The sequence below is a fragment of the Danio rerio genome, chromosome 6 (genome assembly GCF_052040795.2).
Source record: "Danio rerio strain M-AB ecotype USA chromosome 6, GRCz13ab, whole genome shotgun sequence".
Classification (NCBI taxonomy): domain Eukaryota; kingdom Metazoa; phylum Chordata; class Actinopteri; order Cypriniformes; family Danionidae; genus Danio; species Danio rerio.
In genome coordinates this window covers 36,146,898-36,169,480 of record NC_141026.1, presented here as the reverse complement: position 1 = coordinate 36,169,480, position 22,583 = coordinate 36,146,898, and the positions used below count along the sequence as shown (strand labels likewise).

General features: G+C 36.5%; 2 protein-coding genes across 5 annotated transcripts in view; both read left to right on the top strand.

Moving 5' to 3' along the window:
* Nucleotides 1-2,780: 2,780 nt before the first annotated feature.
* On the top strand, nucleotides 2,781-6,320 carry tmem69 (transmembrane protein 69). Its single transcript, NM_001287082.1, has 3 exons — nucleotides 2,781-2,879; nucleotides 3,084-3,133; nucleotides 5,397-6,320. The coding sequence occupies exons 2-3, from the start codon at nucleotides 3,089-3,091 to the stop codon at nucleotides 6,099-6,101; spliced, it is 750 nt and encodes a 249-aa protein (NP_001274011.1). The 5' UTR covers nucleotides 2,781-2,879; nucleotides 3,084-3,088; the 3' UTR covers nucleotides 6,102-6,320.
* Nucleotides 6,321-10,673: 4,353 nt separating this feature from the next.
* The window catches only part of mast2 (microtubule associated serine/threonine kinase 2), a 200,990-nt gene continuing 189,080 nt past the window's right edge, over nucleotides 10,674-22,583 (top strand). For all 4 annotated transcript variants that reach the window (XM_087257530.1, XM_087257529.1, XM_087257528.1 and 1 more), the window contains exon 1: nucleotides 10,674-11,683. In XM_087257530.1, the coding sequence (XP_087113656.1) occupies nucleotides 11,603-11,683 (81 nt within the window). In that variant the 5' untranslated portion in view covers nucleotides 10,674-11,602. The remainder of the gene's footprint in view (nucleotides 11,684-22,583) is intronic.

The window sequence follows — 22,583 nt, the reverse complement described above, 5'->3', positions numbered from 1 at the left end:
GAGCTAATCGATCGCAGAGCAGAGCGCTCTCGACGCGTCATAACATTCTCTCATCCCGAGCCAGGATATACTCTCGGGAGTGCTTAAAATGCACTGAGGGCGAAGTTTAAAGTTATTTTCATTTTGTTTTTGTTTTGCTTTTTAAGAAATTACGTTAAATGGTTGCGCAGTTTTATGTAGGCAATATGGCAGACTAGATAGGATGCAAATATGGAGAAATTACAAAAATGGATATATTTTTATTGAAAAGCTTGTTATGTTGTCGCACGTAGACTCTTATTGGAATAGCCTACTATATAGAGAGATTTAAAATTGGAAAAAAAAAAATATGGTCTTTGCAACAAAAAATATTTTCTCACCAAGGTCAAATAATTTTTTTAATTAATCAAATTTGTATTGTATTAAACAACTAATGAAAAGGTTTAATTCTAATTTTGATGCAAAATGTTCATCTTGTCAATTTCATACAGAAACAGGTTTTCATTTATTTTAGGATTGTATTTATCATGGAGTAAGAAACTTGCAAAAACAATAAATAAATTAAAACGCAATTATATAAATAAATGAGTAAATATTTCCATAAATTCCTGCAAATATAAAATAATAAATTATTAAATATGCAAATAAATAAATAGATAAATAAATATAAAAATTCACAAGTTCCTCCATAAATAAATATATAAATAATTAATAGTGCAGGCAGGTAAATAATTGCACAAATACACAAATGTTGGGGTTCTAAAAATGTTAAACTGAAAGTTTATTCCCTCCCCTTTAAACTTTTATTAATTCGTTCTCATTAGCATATTGACCTGAAGAAAAGTATATGGAAGTATGTTCAAGAAATGAATTAACTTTTAAAGGAGGTGATAAACTTTTAGTTAAGCATTTTCTTATTCTCCCAACAGTCATGTAAGTTATGCAATTAATTACCTGCCCGCACTAATAATTATTTAAATATGTATTTATGCAGGAATTTGTGGATTTTTTATATGAATTTATTTATTTATTTATTTGCATTTATTTATTTAATGTTATATTTATGCAGAAATTCTGGATTTATGTACTCATTTATTTATATGTTTGCATATTTATTTATTTATATATTTATTGTTTTTGCAGGTTTCATTCTCTATAATTTATGTTGTACAATTTAGCAAACTTATTGGATAATTTTTTAATGACAATATAACAACAAGATGTTTCTGTTACTTTAGATATTATTTTTGATTATCTTTCTCTTCTAAAAGAAATCCTTGCTTTATTATACATTTATTTTTTTTGTTTGTAAATTCCATATCTACAAATGCATTTTTTACATTTACAGTGAATTTCTTTGCTTTCCAGTCTTCTAATTTATTCATTTAAAAATTGTTTTCAGTACCTTTATTAATCAGGGGTCACTACAGTGGAATGAACCGCCAACTTACTAGTCTAGTGCAAGAAATAGTGCAAAACCTACTTATGGCTGTCAGAAGTTTGCTATTTTTATTATGTATCCCAAAACAGTAAATTACTGTTTGCACAAACATTATAAAATGTCATTGAGTGTTTCATGTTGCTTTTAATATGCAAAAATACCCAAAATATTGCAGAAAGAGAGAGAACAATATAGCTAGGCTGCACGGTGGCGCAGTGGGTAGCGCTCTCGCCAGCAAGATGGTCACTTAAATGAAAATTAATAAATGAATGAACAATAGTTATTAAGTACTTCTATTTACAATTATTTTTTCACCCATTTAATAAACATTTTAGTTACTTTAACAATTAAAGTTGCTTTAATTTTTTTCATAATCCACTTACTATATATTTATAGTATAGTAGGGCTTTTCTTGCAGTTCAGACATGATGGTCTATCATCTGCATAATATGCTTACATTTAGGTAAAATGTTAATGTCAAATCAAAATTACAATAAAAACAAACAAACAAATAAATAATACAGCAATATACCATCAATAATAATTAATGTCCATCAATTAAACAAAACAGACACCATCAAGACTATTCAAATTTACAAAAGTTTGTTGAAAGATACAGTTGAAGTCAGAATTAGCCCCCTTTTGATTTTTTTCTTTTTTTAAGTATTTCCCAAATTAAGTTTAACAGAACAAGAAAATTTTCACAGTATGTCTGATAATATTTTTTTTTCTATTGGAGAAAGTCTTATTTGTTTTATTTCGGCTAGAATAAAAGCAGTTTGAATTTTTAAAATGACAAAGTGACAAAAATTATTAGCCCCTTTAAGCTAACTTTTTTTTTCCTGATAGTCTACAGAACAAACCATCATTATACAATAACTTGTCTAATTACCCTAACCCACCTAGTTTTTGGCTAGCCTTTAAATGTCACTTTTAGATGTATAGAAGTGTCTTGAAAAATATCAAGTAAAATATTATTTACTGTCATCATGGCAAAGATTAAAAAAAAATCTGTTATTAGAAATAGGTTTTTAAAACTATTATGCTTAGAAATGTGCTGAAACAATCTTCCCTCCATTAAACAGAAATTGGGGAAAAAAATAAACCGGGGCACTAATAATTAAGGGGGGGGCTAATAATTCTGACTTCAACTGTATGTAATATTTTATAAAGAACTCATAAAAACAAGTAGGCTAGATTTTTAATGATAGTCAGACGTGACGTCTTTATAAATCGAAAAAAAATCCAAAACATCTACTGCAGATTTTTCATACGAACAAACTATGCTGAATTACTCATAATTTAAATTTAATTAGACTTCCGCAGGACTTTTATAAGAACTTTCCAGGCTTGTAATGATGATTCTGGCTTCACGCTGCTAGTGGCTCACGAGTTGTAATGACCTTCCGCTGACTGAAGTCCGCGTTTTATTTTAGTATATTATGATATAACACCAAAGGTATGTTTTCGAGTTTTGACCTTTATAGTAAAGTCTGTTTCTAGCGTAATATACATCACTGCCTATGTGGGCTACACTGCTAGCATGTTAGCATATAATAGAATTCTGTTCAGCGGATAACGTTAAACTTTTAACTTAATCGACGATTAAGGGTAGTGAATGTTATTAAATAAAGCCTTAATAATATTTATATTTCAATTGCAGGCAAAATGTTGGCAAGTATAATCGGACGGCAAATCCTTGGGAATTTTAGGGTGAGTGAAATACTTAATCTTTCATATTTAGTTGCTGTCAGTCAGTCTTAGTCTGTTGCAAAATTGTGTCGTTAATAATTTGTATTATATAATTTTATATTATTTAAAATAATTTAATAGTTAATTAGCGTGACTTTGTTTACATACAAGTTATGTTACAAATAATGTGGGTAGATTACAAATTATACTCCTATGTCATTTATCCACCCCATTTCTTTACCAAAGGATTTTATAATAATAAAAAAAAGACAACAAAATTGTTCTTTGGTATAAACCTAAACATGATCAAATGCATTAAGCGTCACACAGTGTTATTCAAATTGATATGATTTAAGAGTTGAACATGAATTTTGTTTCTTACAATTTCATTAATAAATGTTTACAAAATATATGTCTGTTTATCAGTCTGATCGTTAACCAACAACAGAGAACTATAAACATGCAGGCGTGTTGTTAAATGATTGAAATCTTACAGAGACTTCTAATAAATCATTCATTCATTTATTTTCTTTTCGGCTGGAATGAACCACCAACTTATCCAGCATATGTTTTACGCAGCGCATACCCTTCCTGCTGCAACCCATCACTGGGAAACAACCATTCACTCTCATTCACACACATACACTACAGACAATTAAGCTTACCCAATTCACCCTAAGTATATTAATACACATTAATAGGCATAAAAACAGAAATGAAATCACCAATGTTTTTCAGGTTTTTAATGTTTATTAAGTTATACCAAGTGTATGCTGCACATGGTGGTGGTGTTTGGAGACCCCTCTCATGATTGTGAAGTGCTTTGGGTGTATGGCCATATACGATAAATGCTCTATATAAATACACATTGCATTCATTTATTTGTGGCATACGTTTAGGGATGCGATGATTAACCGGTTTTACTATTAACCGTGATTTAATTTGTTACGGTTAATTAATCGTAAAGGCTTCTCAACACCGCGTTTCTACACGGAACAGAACTGCAGACACTAAACAAAGTTATGCCAACTGTGCACTAGTTTGTACACCAAGACTAATAATCACACTGTACTTACTATGACTGGGGCTGTTAACTAAGGCAAGCTTGTGCAAGTTTGTTATTTCCAATGGAGGGATACGCACACGACGCTACACGCTCACGATTTTCAGGCAAACCTAGTTGAGATGACCGGGACGGTGGGAATTGCAGACGGCTAAAATTTGAGAAAAGCAATTGAAAGTACACAAATTTGCAAACCCTCTTAAAGTTACAAATAATGTCGCTGATGAGTGCGATCATGTGGCGAATGCCAGCCGAGATCAACCAAGTGTTTTTGGAGAGAGTGCTGAAAGACTGAAGCCTGTTTCTCACCGCGAGCGTGAGCTGAGCTTGTTTTTTTGGCGTCCATTTTAACAGATTAGAGCTTTCATACTACACGCAGAAGCAAGGTGTCAACACAAGGCGTGCGCGTCGTTGAAACCGCAGTTGCGGCATAGTTTCGCCACTGGGTCCATTTTTGCCAGTGCGTTAATAATGACCAAAAACACATTGAATCAGCAATTTTATCCAATAAATGCATCGATAATATCTACTAATATATATATATATATTCAATTAAATGAACTTACACGATTAGAATGGCAACAAATATTTAGTTGGACCCGAACGACAAAACGAAATTCAAAACAATTTTAAACTAGTTTTAAACTAGTGGGGTTTTAAAATCAACTAATGCAAATAATCGAGATAACCGTGAAAGCGTGATTATTTCTTAGACTATAATCGTACAACCAAAATTTATAATTGTTGCATCCCTATACAATTTATAATCAGTGTAGAGTGGCTTCCCTATTTCAGAAGCATGTGCTGCTAATTTTTAGAGAGATCACAAGATTAACTTGGCTTTTCTAAATGACTAATTTTCAGATGTAACTAATATGACTTGAAAGAAATCAATAAACGAAGTATTTCGCTGCTGTTGTGGGTCTAATTTGTGAGACGATTATACCTAAAAACATAACATTGACTTAAAGATAATAACAGAGATCACTAATAGTGATCTAATTTTAATATGGATTATAATCTAATTACAGGTAGTAAATCTTTGGAATCTTATTATGCAATGTAATCCAGATTACATGAAATCATTTATAACCCAGCACTGACTTTATTACTTTATGGTAATAGAGCTGCACCATGTAATAACTTGATGTATTTTCCATTGTTTTTCCATTGTGAAAATTCTTATAATAACTGACATCTCTTTCTTCTCCTAAACAACAGGGGAGCAGCAGTCTTCTGCAGTTGTCCAGAAAGTTAGCCTGTTCAGGGCAGCAAACCGTTAATTTTTCAACACTATTGACTAGATGTTTAAATGGACAGTTTCTCCCAAGGCATGGTACCAGTGCTGTTCTGGGATCCCAGTCATTCCACTGGTCGGTCCACAGACTCAAGAAACAACCTCAAGGAGAAGAGAGTCCACCAAGAGAACTTGATTTACTCCGTTACGACATGAAACACCTAAAGAATGCTCCCAAACCAGCTCTCTATCTGGGATTAGCTGGACTCATACCTTTTGTATCTGCTCCTCTGCTAATGGCTGTCACAGAGCTGTATTACTCTGATGTTGCGTTTGCTCAGGTTGCATATGGAGCATCCATTGTTTCCTTTCTTGGTGGGATTCGCTGGGGTTTTGCCTTGCCTGCAGGAAGTCCTGAAAAACCTGACTGGCTCAATTTGGCCAACAGCGTGGTTCCCTCCCTGATTGCTTGGACGGCGCTTCTTTTCCAGCATGACATTACATCTTCTGCTATGATTGTAATAATAGGGCTCGGGATAGCATTGCATTATGACCTGTCCCTCCTGCCCACTTACCCCAGCTGGTTTAAAGCGTTGAGGGCAATACTCACAATTGTAGCCTTTTTGTCCTTGCTGGGTACTCTTATCATTAAGCAGGTTTATCCTGAGAAGAAGTTTATAAGGGATTAAATTATTTATTTGTGATGTCAGTATTGTGTTAAAAGTACGTGCATCATATCTGTTTCCATTGTCTTTATTTTTGTACCTTCAATTAGATTTTGTGTCCTATGGTTTATGGTTATACAGATATGTTTTGTTTTGACTTTGTAATGAATGAATGCATTCACATAATGTGTGAAATTACATATAAATACTGTTAAATAAAGATAAGTAGGGTTGTCACAATACTAGAATTCGATACCAATCAGTACTGAAATTTTAAAAACGTCTATTTCCCGTGAACAAATGACAAATGAGTGCTGTTGCACGATCTTAAACACCGCTGATTTGCTATTGTGTTCACGTGGTCAACAGAAATGACTGGCCATGTGATTATCCGTGAAGGTCATCGGTAAACACAGATACAGGGGCTCTTTCTCAATTTCAAGAACGCAGAGAATAGACTTCTTGTGAAGACCAGTCTTGCCAGGTGTCCTCGGAAGAATGGACTCGGGAGACTACAAGGGCAGAGAATGCATCCTGTGAGAAATGAGATGCTGCGTTCTTCCTGATAGTCACATGACCCTCATGCATTTTTAAAGAAAAATTATTTAATAATGACAGCATTCATACAACAATCTATTGTTTTTCCCCTAGTCAAAATATATACTATGCATAAAAACGTTATAAATATACATTGCACAATACAAATAAAACAGATTTAAATATAAATTTCAGTAAATAAACAACCTTAATGTGTTTATTCCTTTATTAAGATGTTTATGGTGATGTTTACTTTCACCGTTTTGTTTAGGGAATCTCCTGAGTTAAAGAAGTTATATCTCTGAACTATAATAAATCTAAATAAAATGCTGCGCTTCCCACCTCCAGTCGCAATGACTTCTGGAGCGAGTTCGGTGCATAGATTTCTGCATAGATGCGTCCTTGATATCAAGAACACATCCGAGAAGTTTCATGCGTCCTCTGTTACTGTGGTCTTGAGAATTGGAACAGAATTTCGGCAGCCGATAATGACGTTACACGAAAACACGAGGATGCAAGACCCCTGATGAACGCTTATTGAGAAACAGCCAGGGACACTGGAGCATTTCAAAGTCACGTTGATCAGCTGGTTTGTCTATAAGCTGTCATACAAGTGATCCGCTGATAAACTGCGGCTTTAAAACGCTCCAGTGTTTCTGTATCTGTGGTTACACTCAGTATACAGCAATGATCTTGTCAAACTAATGACCTTCACGGGGAATTGCAGCCATTTCTGTTAAGCATGTTAACACAATGGCAAATCAGCAGCATTTAAAAACGTCCTCACTAGCGCTCAAATATCTATCTATCTATCTATCTATCTATCTATCTATCTATCTATCTATCTATCTATCTATCTATCTATCTATCTATCTATCTATCTATCTATCTATCTATCTCTCTCTCTCTCTCTCTCTCTCTCTATATATATATATATATATATATATATATATATATATATGTGTGTGTGTGTGTGTGTGTGTGTGTGTGTGTGTGTAAACACATATACATACAGTTGAAGTCAGAATTATTAGCCCACATTTGAATTTATTATTATATATTTTTTTTATATTTCCCAAGTGATGTTTAACAGAGCAAGTAAATTTTCACAGTATGTCTGATAATATTTGTCGTTCTGGAGAAAGTCTTATTTGTTTTATTATATAGCAGTTTTTTTTAAGCCATTTTAAAGTGAAAATCATTAGCCGCTAGATCCTTGTTTACTTCACTCTATGTCAAAATGTACAATAATATTCTAAAATGTGTGATATTTGTAATTTTTTAAGCTTTCTATAAATAATGTAATTATTTTAGCCTCTTTAAGCTATTTTTTCCAGATGGTCTGCAGAACAAAGCATCGTTATACAATAACCTCCCTAATAAAAAAAAGCTTGTTCATGCTTTTATGACTTCTAGGCTGGATTACTGTATGCTCTGTTCGCTGGTTGTCCAGCATCCTTTATTAATAAACTTCAGCTATACAAAATGCAGCTGCCAGAGTTCTTACCAGGTCAAGAACATATGAACCTATCACCCCAATTGTATCCTCCTTACAGTGGCTGCCGGTTAAGTTTTGTATTTATTATAAAATATTGCTTCTTACCTAAAAAGCTTTAAATAATCTAGTTTCTGTTTGTCTAACCAACATTCTGTCTCTCTGCCATTCAACCCGCTCTCTAAGATCTCAAAATCAGGGCTTCTGGTAGCACCTAGAATAGCAAAGTCGAGTAAAGGTTGAGGTTGAGCTTTCTCGTTTGGCTTCTAAACTCTGGAATAGCCTTCCTGATAATGTCCAAGGCTCAGACACACTCTCTCAGTTCAAAACTAGATTAAAGACCTATCTTTTTAGTAAAGCAGACATTAAATAACGGTATGATGCATGAATGTGCTCCACGCGGGTGAGCTGGCTTGACAACCACCTGCAAGACACACTCCTCCTTAATACACCAGACGTTGTGTTAAAAACTCTCATCTGCTTTACATGTTTGTTTCTATGTTTGTTTAAATAACTGCTATTTTCATTGTTGCATCTCGTTTAAATACACTATGAACAGCAGCTACGATAATTATTTTGTTTATTCTCTATTTCCACCTGGGGATACTCATTCTAAAGTCCCTAGAGACTATGCAGTGTCATTAATGCGATCCAAGAACTGTGAAGAGATGATCCCAAGATATCCATAATCATGGACCAGGCAGTATCCTGACTTGATGGTGATGGTTATTGAGGAATGGAATGCATGAGACTGATTCCTGAAAGAGCACTGTGACAGATGCACAGTCACCGCATTGTTCGATTGGGCCAGCCTGACTCCCCAACGACGACCTACTCACACCTGCACCTTCTCCACGATTGACCTCCAGCTTCTCTAGAATCTGGTGTGTCCAGTGTCCTAGACTGCAGCTCTTCAAGTTTGGCCATAAAAATTATGGTTATGTACAACAGAGCCTGGTTCCTCTCTAGGTTTTTTTTTCCTTCACTTTGTCAATGGGTGAAGTTTTTCTTTTTTTCCCTCACTTCTGTCACCAGTGGCTTGCTTGGACTTGTGGAGCTGCACTTCGGTGAGTTTGCTCTTCAGTTTTAATTTTCAGCAGTGAAACATAAACCGCATGAACTAGTTAACTGAACTTCAACTGTGAAATCTGGACTTTACTAGAACTATGTTAAGCTGCTTTGACACAATCTTCATTGTGAAAAGCACTTTAAAAATAAACATGAATTGAATTGAATTACCCTAACCTGCCTAATTAACCTAGTTAAGCCTTTAAATGTCACTTTAAGCTGAATACTAGTTTCTTAAAAATATCTAGTAAAATATTGTACTGTCATCATGGCAAAGATAAAATAAATCAGCTATTAGAAATGAGTTAGTAAAACTATTAAGTTTAGAAATGTGTTGAAAAAAATCTCTCCATTAATTATATATATATATATATATATATATATATATATATATATATATATATATATATATATATATATATAGGCGAAGCAGTGGCGCAGTAGGTAGTGCTGTCGCCTCACAGCAAGAAGGTCGCTGGGTCGCTGATTCGAGTCTCGGCTCAGTTGGCGTTTCTGTGTGGAGTTTGCATGTTCTCCCTGCGCTCGCGTGGGTTTCCTCCGGGTGCTCCGGTTTCCCCCACAGTCCAAAGACATGCGGTACAGGTGAATTGGGTAGGCTAAATTGTCCTGTGTGTGTGTGTGTGTGTGTGTGTGTGTGTGTGTGTGTGTGTGTGTGTGTGTGTGTGTGTGTGTGTGTGTGTGTGTGTGTGTGTGTGAATGTGTGTGTGGATGTTTCCCAAAGATGGGTTGCGGCTGGAAGGGCATCCGCTGCGTAAAAACTTGTTGGATAAGTTGGCGGTTCATTCCGCTGTGGTGACCCCAGATTAATAAAGGGACTATTTATATGTACACACACACACACACACACACACAAACCACAGAAAAAAGCATTTAAAAAGAAAAGTAAGTTTAAGTGCTAAATTTCCCTGTTGTTAAAGTTTAATTTCTGAACAAATTATTATTTAGAATATGTTTTTTTTCTGTTTTTTTTCCCTTATGCATACTATTGTATTAATTTATGTATTCATTAAAATATTAGTTTTACTTTTTTCATGTTTATTTTTTATTAATCTTTAATATTTTGCATTACTTATTTATATATTTTTATTTCATAATATATTTTTAAATGTTTTATTATTATATGCTGAGCCTCTATTTTTCTCAAATATATAGAATAGGAATAGTACAGAGAGCTTGGATCTATACATTGTTTTAAGCAGGAAGGGTTACTTTAGTCTCAGCAGATGGCAGCAAAAACAAACTAAAGTCGAATTTCTCCAAAAAGCGATCTTTTCACTTGCCCCTTCTAAGCCATTGGAGGAAACAACGTTCCCAGATCAGCCCTCCGGTGTATATGCAATGCAAGACTCCCCCACTTAGTTAGAATCTGCTCCTACACACTGAACTCAGATCAGCTCTCGAGTGCATATGCAAGACTCCTCTCTGAGACTCTGCTACACAGACTGAACTTAGATCAGCATTTGGCGCTCACCGGCGGTCGTTCACTTGATGCGAGCTTCAGGAAGCTACTAGATTTCCTCCTCGGAGAAAAGCGACGGCATGACAGAACACCGGGTCTGATTAGCGATTGTTTTCGGCACCGAGCCGTTTCCCCCGCACCCGGCCGGGCTGACGTCTGAAGAAAAGCGAGACTGAAGGAGAAACGCGGAGCTTCGCGACCGCTAGATATAATGATCCGCGTCAAAACAGAGCTCGCTCTCTAGACTCACGAGACATGATGGACAGTTAAACGCTGTGTTGTGGCTCTGCGGCGAAGTGTATCTCCAGTCTGCTGGCAGTTTAGTGGATGAGGAAATTTTCTGTTTTTATACGTTAGCTCTTTGTTTTGTTATAACTGGAATGCTAAAGTATTGGTTCACCAAGACGAGACAATCCGCTGGAAGACTTCAAACGGCAGCAAACACGTTGGAAACGCGGCATTATTCAGCATAATGATAACCTGTCGTTACACTCTCACGGTGACAGACTCGAGCCCGGCGAGTTCATTTACACATTGCTTTTAAACGATCACTTTCTCAATTTTGGTAAACTCAAAAGGCGTTTATTTTGCGGATGTTGTCAAACTTTATCAACAAACTGCTAGCGAGCTAGCGTGTTCCGCCGGGTGATTTTCGGCGCTAAAACCGCATAGTTTACATAAAACTGAAAACAAAGCAGTATTTGACGGAAAAAGAGAAGAAAAACAGACTGGCTGTCATGGCAGATGGGGTTGTAACTTAAGGTCGAGAGTGCAACACAAAAGCAAACCTGCGTTCATCATTTATTCTGTATTTGTGGACCAAAGTTGAGGAGAGGTTTGCTCACCATGTACCAGGGCGAGATTTGTTTCAGTATCTGAATGCACTGACCACTGGATTCAACAAAATATTAACATTAGAGTAGCGCTCAGCCGCCATCCATCAGAATGAAGAAAACCGAGAGCAAAAACAAAAGGAAACTCTGCACATCTGAGCAGCAGGACAGCAGCACTGAAGGAAAAGACGAGGTGAGTGATTGCGTTTTGACATTTACCTTGTGTATTTATTTCAAGAATGCAAAGTAAACAACAGTACACATGCAGTGGTGCATGTGACGCAGCTGCCCTGCAGAATGAGCGCAGTGCTCGATTTCAGTGCATCCATGAGGCATCAGGGCTTCTTGGTCATGAATATTGACAGGAAGCTTCCCTTGCAGAAAAAAGACAATTGATGTGTGAATGCATGCTGAGCCAGTTTATATGCTATTTTGCGTGTGTGTGTAATCCCTGACGTATTTATTTAGCTTAAATAATTAAATGAATTTTTTATAATGGGCTATAATTGAAGTCAATACAAACTCCAGCACATCAGAGTGGACATCAGGTTTTAGATGTTTTTTTGCTTTGTGCATTATTAGATTTGTGCACTTCTGAATAGGTTTAAAGGACTTGCTCAAGTTTATTACCCACGTTATGTTTGTTTTGGAAGAGTTTTATTGACTCCTTGGTTTTTGTTATTGAGTCTTGTGTTATCATTCATTGCGAGAGGACAGAGTGACACTGAAAGAAATAAAAGGAATGGAGTACTCTTATTGCTTATACACACATATAGTGTGTTTCAGATGTGCTCCAACATTAGGCACATTCAAACCAAGACTGAAAACACATCTGTTTAGCTGTGCCTGTACTGAATGAGCCCTGTGCTTTGTCCGACAGATCGCTCTATCATGTCTTTCTTTTGTTTTTCATTCTTTTATAACCTTTTAAAACACGTTTGATCTGTTTTAATCACTTTTATTATTTGTTTTTATTTCCTTATACTTGTCTCTTTTAAAAACCCGTTTAAACCCGTTTCTGTTTATGTAAAGAAATTTGAGTTAAAATTGTGAATGAAAAGTTTAATTAGGATCACACATTTTGTGCATAGCCATTCAGATTTATGTACTTTATGTTGATTTATGTAATTTATGTATTTATGTTGACATTAATTTGAAATGTTTTCTTGATAAAGCATTGTTGGTGATTAATATAATTATGTTGAAAATCGATCTATATATAAATAAGGCGAGGCAGTGGTGCAGTAGGTAGTGCTGTCGCCTCACAGCAAGAGGGTCGCTGGTTCCAACCTCGGCTCAGTTGACGTTTCTGTGTGGAGTTTGCATGTTCTCCCTGCCTTCGCGTGGGTTTTCTCCGGGTGCTCCGGTTTCCCCCACAGTCCAAAGACATGCGGTACAGGTGAATTGGGTAGGCTAAATTGTCCATAGTGTATGAGTGTGTGTGTGTGGATGTTTCCCAGAAATGGGTTGCAGCTGGAAGGGCATCCGCTGCGTAAAAATTAGCTGGATAAGTTGGTGGTTCATTCCACTGTGGCGACCCCGGATTAATAAAGGGACTAAGGCGACAAGAAAATGAATGAATAAACGTATATAAATAAATCCCATGTAATTTAACTTGTTGTAAAAAATTGATGAATAATGTTATACAATTACTAATAGCCTATTACTTTAGAATGTGCATTCTTTTCATTTTATGGTTTTAGTGCTTGAAAACCCGTTTAAACTTTGACCCCAAAAAGTGTGAGATTTGTTAAAATAGTTTTGTTTCTGGATAATCACCACCCTGCAGCAAGCAACTGATTTACAACATAAGTTTGACAATAATGCTTGAAGAAGAAATCCCATTTAACTTAAAAATAGATGCAAGAAACCACTTTCAGATGTGTTTATTCATTTGTGTAATAAATTGAGCAAAAATAATAACAATATCATATAATAATATCATTATATGATTCATCCTATGAGGCTTTATAAAACAGTGATGCAATACATGATTGTTCAAGAAGTGCAGACTGGATGTGATTAAAATATAATCTATGCACTTTTTTCCAAAATATACATATATGCTGATTTTCTTGAAGTAGTACTAGCTGATTTCATGATTGTTTATTTAGAGCAGCAGTTTTGCATTCAAGTGTTGTTCTTTTAATCTGAGCAGTAGGCCAGGCTTGTGTTGTTCATGCTGATAACTGGCACATGTTGTCATACCTGTCTCCTTGTAGTAGGTAAGAGGAAGTCAGCTTCACTATATCACTATTGTGATACATTGTTCAGTGTTTTACCTGATGAGATCATCAAGGGAGTGGCAAAGTTTAAGTGAGCCATCAGTCTTTCTAACCTGACCCAGTTGGCATAGTGACCCAAAATGCAGAAATTGTCTTTTTGGTGCTTTTGTGATGCTTATATAGACTCACCGGCCACTTTATTTGATGCACCTATTGTGGTGGAATGGGAGATTCGCATCATAGATGTGCAGGTGACAAATCTGCAGCAACTGCATGATGCTATCATGTCAATATGGACCAAAATCTCTGAGGAATATTTCCAGTACCTTGTTGAGTCTATGCCACTAAGGATTAAGGCAGTTCTGAATGCAAAAGGGGAACTAGAAAGGTGTACCTAATAAAGTGGCCGGTGAGTGTGAGTGTGTGTGTGTGTGTGTGAGTGAGTGTATATATATATATATATATATATATATATATATATATATATATATATATATATATATATTTAATATTTTTTATATTTATTTTTAGGGGGTTTAACTATTATTTTACTTGGATAGTTTAGAGAGGAGAGAGGAATGAATGAGATGCAGAGAGAGAAGGGAAGGATCGGCAAAGGACCTGAAGCTGGTGTTTGAACTGTAGTCACTGTGAGCACCTCTGTGCTATGTGTCGATGCACTAACTACTAGGCTATTGGCGCCAACAACAGAGCACATTCTAAAGCCCAGCTCACACTGTGCACTTTTTAATAATCCTATGCGATTGTAGCTCGTCGGACTGCACAAACACAATCCCCATGTCTGACTGTAAGATCTTTGTTGCCGTTATGTCAGACTGAACAACCATCAAGATGCACCAAACACGACATGAAAACTCATCTGGCATTTGACATCATCCATCCTTGACACATTAAAATCCATGTGAAATCAAAATGTAAGGTGTTAATTTTGCTATCGCACATTGTTATTATTTAAATGAACGATTAATCTGTGCTAGCTAATTTACTGAATCGTTTGTTCAATTAAAATAAATTTATCTTTATTTCTATAGTGCTTTTACAATGTCGATTGTCAAAGCAGCTTAACATGGAATATTATAGTAAATTGAAACTGTGTCAGTCCAGTTTTCAGAGTTGAAGTTCAATTTAGTTCAGTTCATTTGGTCCGCACCAAGGGTAATAAATGATACATTGTTGCATTTTCTGCCGTCTTTGGGTCGTTTTCACACCACACTGCTGGCTTTGGTCCGAACCAGTTAAAACGAACCAAAATGCAGTCATCTGTAAAAATCCACATCTTTTATTGGCCAGATGTTGTTGAACATATTTCCTAAACTGCTTATATATTGGTCAAAATTCACGTGTGGGAAAATGCCTATGAACTCCCGCAGGTAAACAAAGCCGGCAGACACAAAATGTCGCTTTTTACTGTGAAGGGACGACTGCGTTGACTGATTGTATTTCCTGCCGCGGCAGGAAAACAGGGTTTTAATGCATCGCTCGTCACTTTAGGAGGAGGCGTGAATTAACTTAGCTAAACTGCGACATGGTCATCTTGCGGAAATATTACCAACGATCCATCAGGTAATGTTTTCCCCTCTATCTCTCTCTGTTGGTAAAGCGCTGTCAACAAATATTTTTCCTCCATATCCCATAATGCACTGCGCATCGGCCTACGGCAGCTGAATTATTCCGAAAGGTGCAGTACTTATGCACTTATGCTTTCCAACCGAAAGGTGCAGCGGTTGGACCTGTTTTAGTACGGATTATATTCTCACCACAAACAAACTGCTCCAGGGTTCGTTTGAAAGCGTACCAAGACCACCTCTTCTAGCAGGTCTCGGTGCGCTTATTTGGTCCTCTTTTGGTGTGCACTCAAATACGATTGCTGCATTCTCACCTGCCCAAATAAACCACACCAAAAGGGAAAATGAACTTTAGTGCGATTCAATCGAATTAATTAAGACAGGTGTGAAAGCACCCTTAATTTTCACTGCTGAAAGTCCAAACACTGAAGAGCAAATCCATCGATGCACATCTCCACAAGTCCCAAACCATGCAGGTCAGAGGCAAGGAACAAAACTTAACCAACAGATGAAAGGGAAGGAAAAAAACTTTGAGAGAAACCAAGCTCAGTTGGGCATGACCATTTCTCTTCAGGCCAAACTTCTTGTGCAAGTAAATAAATAAAAATAGTAGTTATAAACAAACTTGTAAAGCACAGAAATTTTTTTAACGAAATGTCTGTTAGTTTTGGTAATCTCCAATCAAAGTCTGACCATTTGCATCCATGTTTGGAGTGGCAGTTTTTTTGGTTGATGTCAGTTTGACAGCTTCAGTCACAATATTCTTTCCACACACCCTTACCATTAGTTTGCTGAGGTATTAATGCGAAAAATAACTTTCTTAGTTCGACTGTCATCAAGATGTGTCACTGCAGGACAGTGGCTGAAATCTACAGGGACATTTTCGAAACTGGAATTAAGCATCTGTCGGTGGTCCATCATGATACCAAAAGAAAATCTCCTTCAACATATTCAACAAAAGAACCCAGGCTTTAGGTTTATGTAGATCATAGGTCTCAAACTCAAACTGAAGGTGTTCATGACTCTTTTGAATTATTTGAATCAGATTTGTTTTGATTAGGGTTGGAACAAAACTGTGCAGAGCTGCGGCACTCCAGCAATTGAGTTTGAGACCTAACATGTAGATCTTCAACAGAGATTATGAACTGTGTTCATAATAGGTGCATTTAAAAGAAAGTTTGTCCAAAAATATTATAAAATAAACATTCATATATTTCTTTTTCTATGTTTCACACAAAATTATCTTCTTACAAAATGATTATTATTTTTTTTACCCCAGAATTCTTCAGAATATTTTTCACCTACTTTCAAATATGCCTTGGGATAATGATTTTTTGAGTAGCTTTATGAATTCCTTATCCAAGGAGCACTGACATTAATTACTCCTGTAGCTTTTTTGTCTGATTCTGGATCATATTTTTTATAATGTCTTCCATTGTGTTCGAAAGAGGAAATAAACTCATCAATAAACAGATTTGGAACAAGTGGAGTGGTAAACAATTCTTTTAATGCTGAAAGTATTGCCATGAACCTAGCATGGTTATGATTCTTTGTTATAAATGCTCTCCATGTGCAGTAAAGCATTTCATCCAATTTAAATGCTCGCCATAGGAGGTTTGGCTCCTGTTTCTTCATGGGATGTTTTTTCCTTTATTATAACCTTTTGGTGGTGAGCTAAACATCTGTGGGATTCAGCTTTCCTTCAGGAGATCCTCTCTCCGGTAGTCGTTTAACCACATTTATTGTAAAAAAAATTTTGACCAGCACAGATGGTCTGGCTTGTGCAAAAAAAAAAAAGCTATTACATAAGCAACTCCCAACCCAAATCAGCTTTTCATCCTTGCATTTACTTGCAGAAATATTTTGATCAGTTGAGAGATGAACTGACATAACCGGACTCTGTTAGATAATGGAAAATTGGTCGCAACATGTTGTTGATGTTACTGAAGACTAATTCCCTTTTGGCATGTAAGCTTTATGCTTAACGCTTACACTGAAACCAGGGCTAAAATAAGCCAGTGCTGTGCTGTGAGCCTGTTTACATTGCTGTCAAGAGCTTTCTGTCTGCCTGGTGTTGCATCTGCAACAATAGAGGGTGGTGCCAGATATGCTCACCAATTAATTTTTGGTGTTGTATGAGGTTGTCTGTTCATCATTTGAAGTATGAGTGCCCTCAGGTGACTTAGCCTTCAGTGCTTTTTTTCTTAGTTCATTAGAGAGCATTTAGATTATCGTTTAACTCCAAGCCTTTATGATAGTGTGACTATATAACCAGGAAATTGCTTCTGTGTGCTTAATGAGTCATTGAAGGGTTTCATCGAGAGCTGCAATAGACAGTCAAGCATTAAGTAGAGATGTTGTTGTCACTAGTCACTTCATTATGCAGAACTGTAATTTAACAGGGCGTAGTCATTTGGTCAAGTGTATTTGTGTGATGTGAAATCCAGTTAAAAAGTTCATCCAACAATTAAAATTTGATTTTTTTTTGTTTCTTTAGCAGAATATAAAAGATTTTGAGCTGAAACCTTGATTAATCATCAAATGCAATTTGTAATCTTTTAGTCTTTTTAAAAAGGTAAAAAAAAGGTGATTTGCATGCACATTTTCTAAGCCATTTCTAGTAAATCATCGGGATGCGCTTTCACTGGCAAGCTATGAAAAATCATGCTTAAAATTAAAGTCAAGTTAATTAAATCGAATCAAGTTATTCGTTCTGTGATAATGACAGCTGTTTGTGTGGTTTCAAATTAAACTTTGGCTATGTGTGGTGAATGCTGCTGCATCTGAAAGCATGTGAATTACACATATAATAATGTTTTTTCTCCAAACTCACTTCATAACTGCAGTAGAGTGTTGTAAATAAATCCTTCTGTGAGGTGATGCCATAATCTTTTGTTTATGAGTCACATGGAATCAATAGCTCCTTTCACACAGTGATGGCGGTAAATATCCAGAAAATTTCTGAAACTACTTTAGCGGTATATTCAAAAAACGCTGTTCACACAGGCGAGGACGTTACAGAATTTTTACGGAAAGGACCATCCACACATCCATTCCAAAATACCGGTAAATTCTGACATCATTAACCAGAAATGAGCTATAAACGGCTGCGATTGTATTAGTAAACCTTTGACCACATTACAACCTCTGTGGATGGATCAATATTGTGAACAACTTTGTTGAAAGCATAGAGAAACACTTTCGCATGTCGAGATGGTCATAATATGTGTGTTCTTTACGTGCACACGCGTCAGAGCTTGAAGGTGAATGCGTCTGAGTGTTCTGATTGGCTAAAGTAGACGTCTTACGTCAGCACGTTCCAGACGTGAACGCGCTCTTTCCGACAATCTTCATTCTGGTTTCGCACAGCGCAGCATTCCGGCAAATTACCGGTAATGTTACAACTTCTCTTTTCGGAAATTAACCGGAATTTACTATTATTTTAAAAAAGGGCCTGTTCACACATACAAAATTGCCGGTAATTTTCCGGAAAGGTCTGTATGCGTGAAAGGGGTTTTTGAAAGCATTTAAATCTTCTGTTTTTTCAGCAACATTCGTAGGGATTTTTTGAGTTTCTTCATTTTTTTGCATTTGAAGCTTCTGCGTGAGAGTGCCTTCTGTGGAGGAGATTTATTACTGATCACAGAACTGTGTTTCCCTGATAAGATGTACATGACAACTGCTTAGCCGTATTTGCATTTTTGTTTCAATTAATCGCCCAGCCCTACTCCTGATGACATATTGAAGTTTTATTAAAGAACCCCTATTATGGGTTTTTGAAACTTACCTTCCATGCAGTGTGCAACAAAGCTTAATGAAAACATTCAGCTGAGGGTTAAAGCCTGGTTTATACTTCTGCAAGTGGTCGGCATGACCCACGGCTGCTCTGCAATAACACTTCCGAAATGCTAGCTGGCAGTAGGTGTTTAAGTTTCTCTGTGTCGAGTTTCTTTAATGGTGTTTTGTTTTTTTCTGACGCTAACTTTATGTGCAAGTGGCTCAAACTTGCTCATTTTGAGGCTGGAATCGGCGAACGTGCAACAACTCTAATCATAAAGTAAACACAATACAACAGTCTCCATCTGGACTCGATTCTGTTTCCTTTACGAGACTCGACACTTGTAAACACTTGCCACATCAGGCTTGCCTCTCACCTCCGCCCACGCTCATCAGGGCTACCAAGCCAACTAATCACAGAGCTTTGTTCTATGAGAAATTTTTTTGAGAGGTGCGCGTCCATGCATAGGCTGCGCTGCAGCGTACGCATGCGGTTGACACAGAAGTATAAATAAGCCTTAAATGTAAAAGTGCACCATGTTTAAAATTATAGATAAAAAAAGATTAGATTCAGAATTGTTTAAATGATTTGTTATTCGTATAGATCTTTTGCCTGTTTGTATCGACATCGACACAAAACAATACCAAATACGAACTGCCGAATCTGTTAAAACATGAACGCACCTTTCCCTTCAGAAACTAGCGTAGTGTGAGGGATCATGGGATTGATCATAACGCGAAGATTACTATCACTGAGAGATGGCCAGACATGCGGCTGTGGGGAATAAAGGATTAAAGTTCATTTTCACAACAAAACCACTAGTACAGCCAATTGAGTGCTGTGTTTGTTCTTGTCATTTTTCCGATTATTGATACAATAACCAACACTGCAACGTGGGATTCGCCAGCCGTTTGCTATTAAAAGAAAGTTAGCAAAGACTACAGCAAAGACTGGCTTTTACCGATTTAAATGCATTTTGTGCTTGCGATCTACTGCTGTTTGTTAGTACGGCCACCATCAGCTGTTCATTACCCGCGCAGATCAGTGAATTTTCAAAATAGTTTTGATAAAACTTTTTCAACTGTGTGGATTAATATTGAATGTCGTTGTTTTTACTTGGGGTTGTGTTGGGTCATCAGGCCAATCAGCGCAGAGTAGCCTCACGCAAAGGAAGGGTTTGGGAACAAATGAAATACTGAACAAATCATATGGGAGTCTTTGGGATAATTAGGTAAAAATAAATACATATTTAAAGACAATGAAAGTGTTTCTTGACTTTGCATGCAAATCAGCCTGTTGTTGTTGAGCCCCTAAACCAAACTATGACTTTTTATAATGCAAAATAGGGGCTCTTTAAATGAAAGATCAGTTTGTTCAAGAAACTAAGCTTATTTCAGCATTATGTTTCTGTCCATAAAGATGTGTTTAGGGTGATAATGTTTTTTTTTTTTTTTTTTTACAATGGTAATGGAGGACACATGTTGTTGCTCATCAAAATTGCACTTGTTCTCATCCTGAATGGTAACCAAATGGTGTCGGATCATGTGCAAGATTGTGCCCATCATTATATCACTAGAAGCCTGCACTGCTGAAGAGGAGATGATGTTGTACAAATGTCCAGTTTCTTGCACAGAATGGCTGTTTTGCCCCAAGGAAGCCAGGAGGGGGTATCTATTTTGTGTTGCCTCTGTTTATTTAGTCTAAAGGTGCAGGTATGACTTGCAGTTAATGAATCAACCAAGGATTTACCTAAAGATCTTTTATGATTTTTTTTACTTAAAAACAGTCACCTACATTTATTGTTTCATTCTATTCAAATTTTAAATCTAATTTGAATTTGATGATTAAGTGAAATTCTCAGAATTTCGGTGTCAAACAGTGTATGTATTTTGGCCATTGTTTGCAGTGTTTGATCAAAGTAATAAGAGTTCACTTAGACAAAGTTATAAGAGATCACTTAAACATAACTCTGTGGCAGCAAAATTAAACATCTATTTTTACAAATCATGTTTGTGAATAGTGTGAGCACTTTCATTGTTCATTTACAGTGGATACAGAAAGTATTCAGACCCCCCTTAGATTTTTCACTCTTTGTTATATTGCAGCCATTTCCTGCAGTCATTTAAGCTTGTTTTTTCCTCATGAATTTACACACAGCACCCCATATTGACAGGAAAAAAACACAGAATTGTTGAGATTTTTGCAAATTTATTAGTTTAGATTTATTAGTAAAACTGTAATATCATATGGTCCCAAGTATTCAGACCCATTGCTCAGTATTTAGTGGAAGCACCCTTTTGATCTAATACAGTCATGAGTCTTTATAGGAAAGATGCAACAGGTTTTTTATACCTGCATTTGTGGATCCTCCACCATTCCTCCTTGCAAATCTTCTCCAGTTTTGTCAGGTTGGATAATAAACATTGGTGGACAGCCATTTTTAGGTCTCTCCAGAGATGTTCCATTGGGTTTAGGTCAGAGTTCTGGCTAGGCCATTCAAGAACAGTAACAGAGTTGTTGTGAAGCCATTTTTTTGTTATTTTAGTTGTGTGTTTAAGATTATTGTCTTGTTGGAAGGTAAACCTTCAGACAAGTCTAAGGTCCAGAGCACTCTGGAGAACTCTTCACTGATTGTCGTCTTGTCCCTGCAGCTGAAAAACACCCCCACAGCATGATGCTGCCACCACCATTCTTCACTGCTGGGGCTGTATTGCACAGGTGATGAGCAGTGCCTGGTTTTCTCCACACATACCACTTAGAATTAAGACCAAACAGATGGTCTGGATGGTCAGCTCTAGGATGGGTTCTGGTCATCTCAAACGTCTTCTATTTAAGGATTATAGAGGCCACTGTGCTGTTAGGAACCTTAAGTGCAGCTCTTTTGACCTCACGATTTTCATTTGCTTTGACATGCATTGCGAGCTCTAATGTCTTATATGTGGTTTTCCTAATCAAGTCCAATCAGTATAATCAAACACAGCTAGGCTCATGAAGGTGTAGAACCATCTCAAGGATGTTCAAAAGAAATGGACACCACCTGAGTTAAACGAGTGTCACAGCAAAGGGTCTGAATACTGATGACCATGTGGTATTCAGTTTTTCTTTTTTAATAAATCTGCAAAAATGTCAACAATTTTATGTTTTTTTCTGTCAATATGGGGTGCTGTGTGTACATTAATGTGGAAAAATAACTTGAATGATTGTATCAAATGGCTGCGATATAACAAACAGTGAAAAATGTATGGGGTCTGAATACTTTCCAAACCCACTGTATATATAAAAATATTTATATGACATGGCCAAGACTATTAGCAGTGATTTTAGAAGTACTTATACTTTGCTGTCCTCATTAAGGCACAGAGAGGCTGGGTAATGCAGAGAAGGTGCTGACTCTCATAAGAAAGTAAGATCATTGTCCTTGCACTGCATGCAGTTAGTCACACAGCAGGGGTGTTTCAGTTCGTCTCTCTGCTGCACTCAGCTTTTATTTCAGGAGTGTTCGTA

Excerpts from the sequence above, each read along its gene's own strand:
- tmem69 (NM_001287082.1), top strand. The coding sequence starts at position 3,089 with ATGTTGGCAAGTATAATCGGACGGCAAATCCTTGGGAATTTTAGG. Across the intron at positions 3,134-5,396 it reads AAATCCTTGGGAATTTTAGG|GGGAGCAGCAGTCTTCTGCA; the intron begins GTGAGTGAAATA and ends CCTAAACAACAG.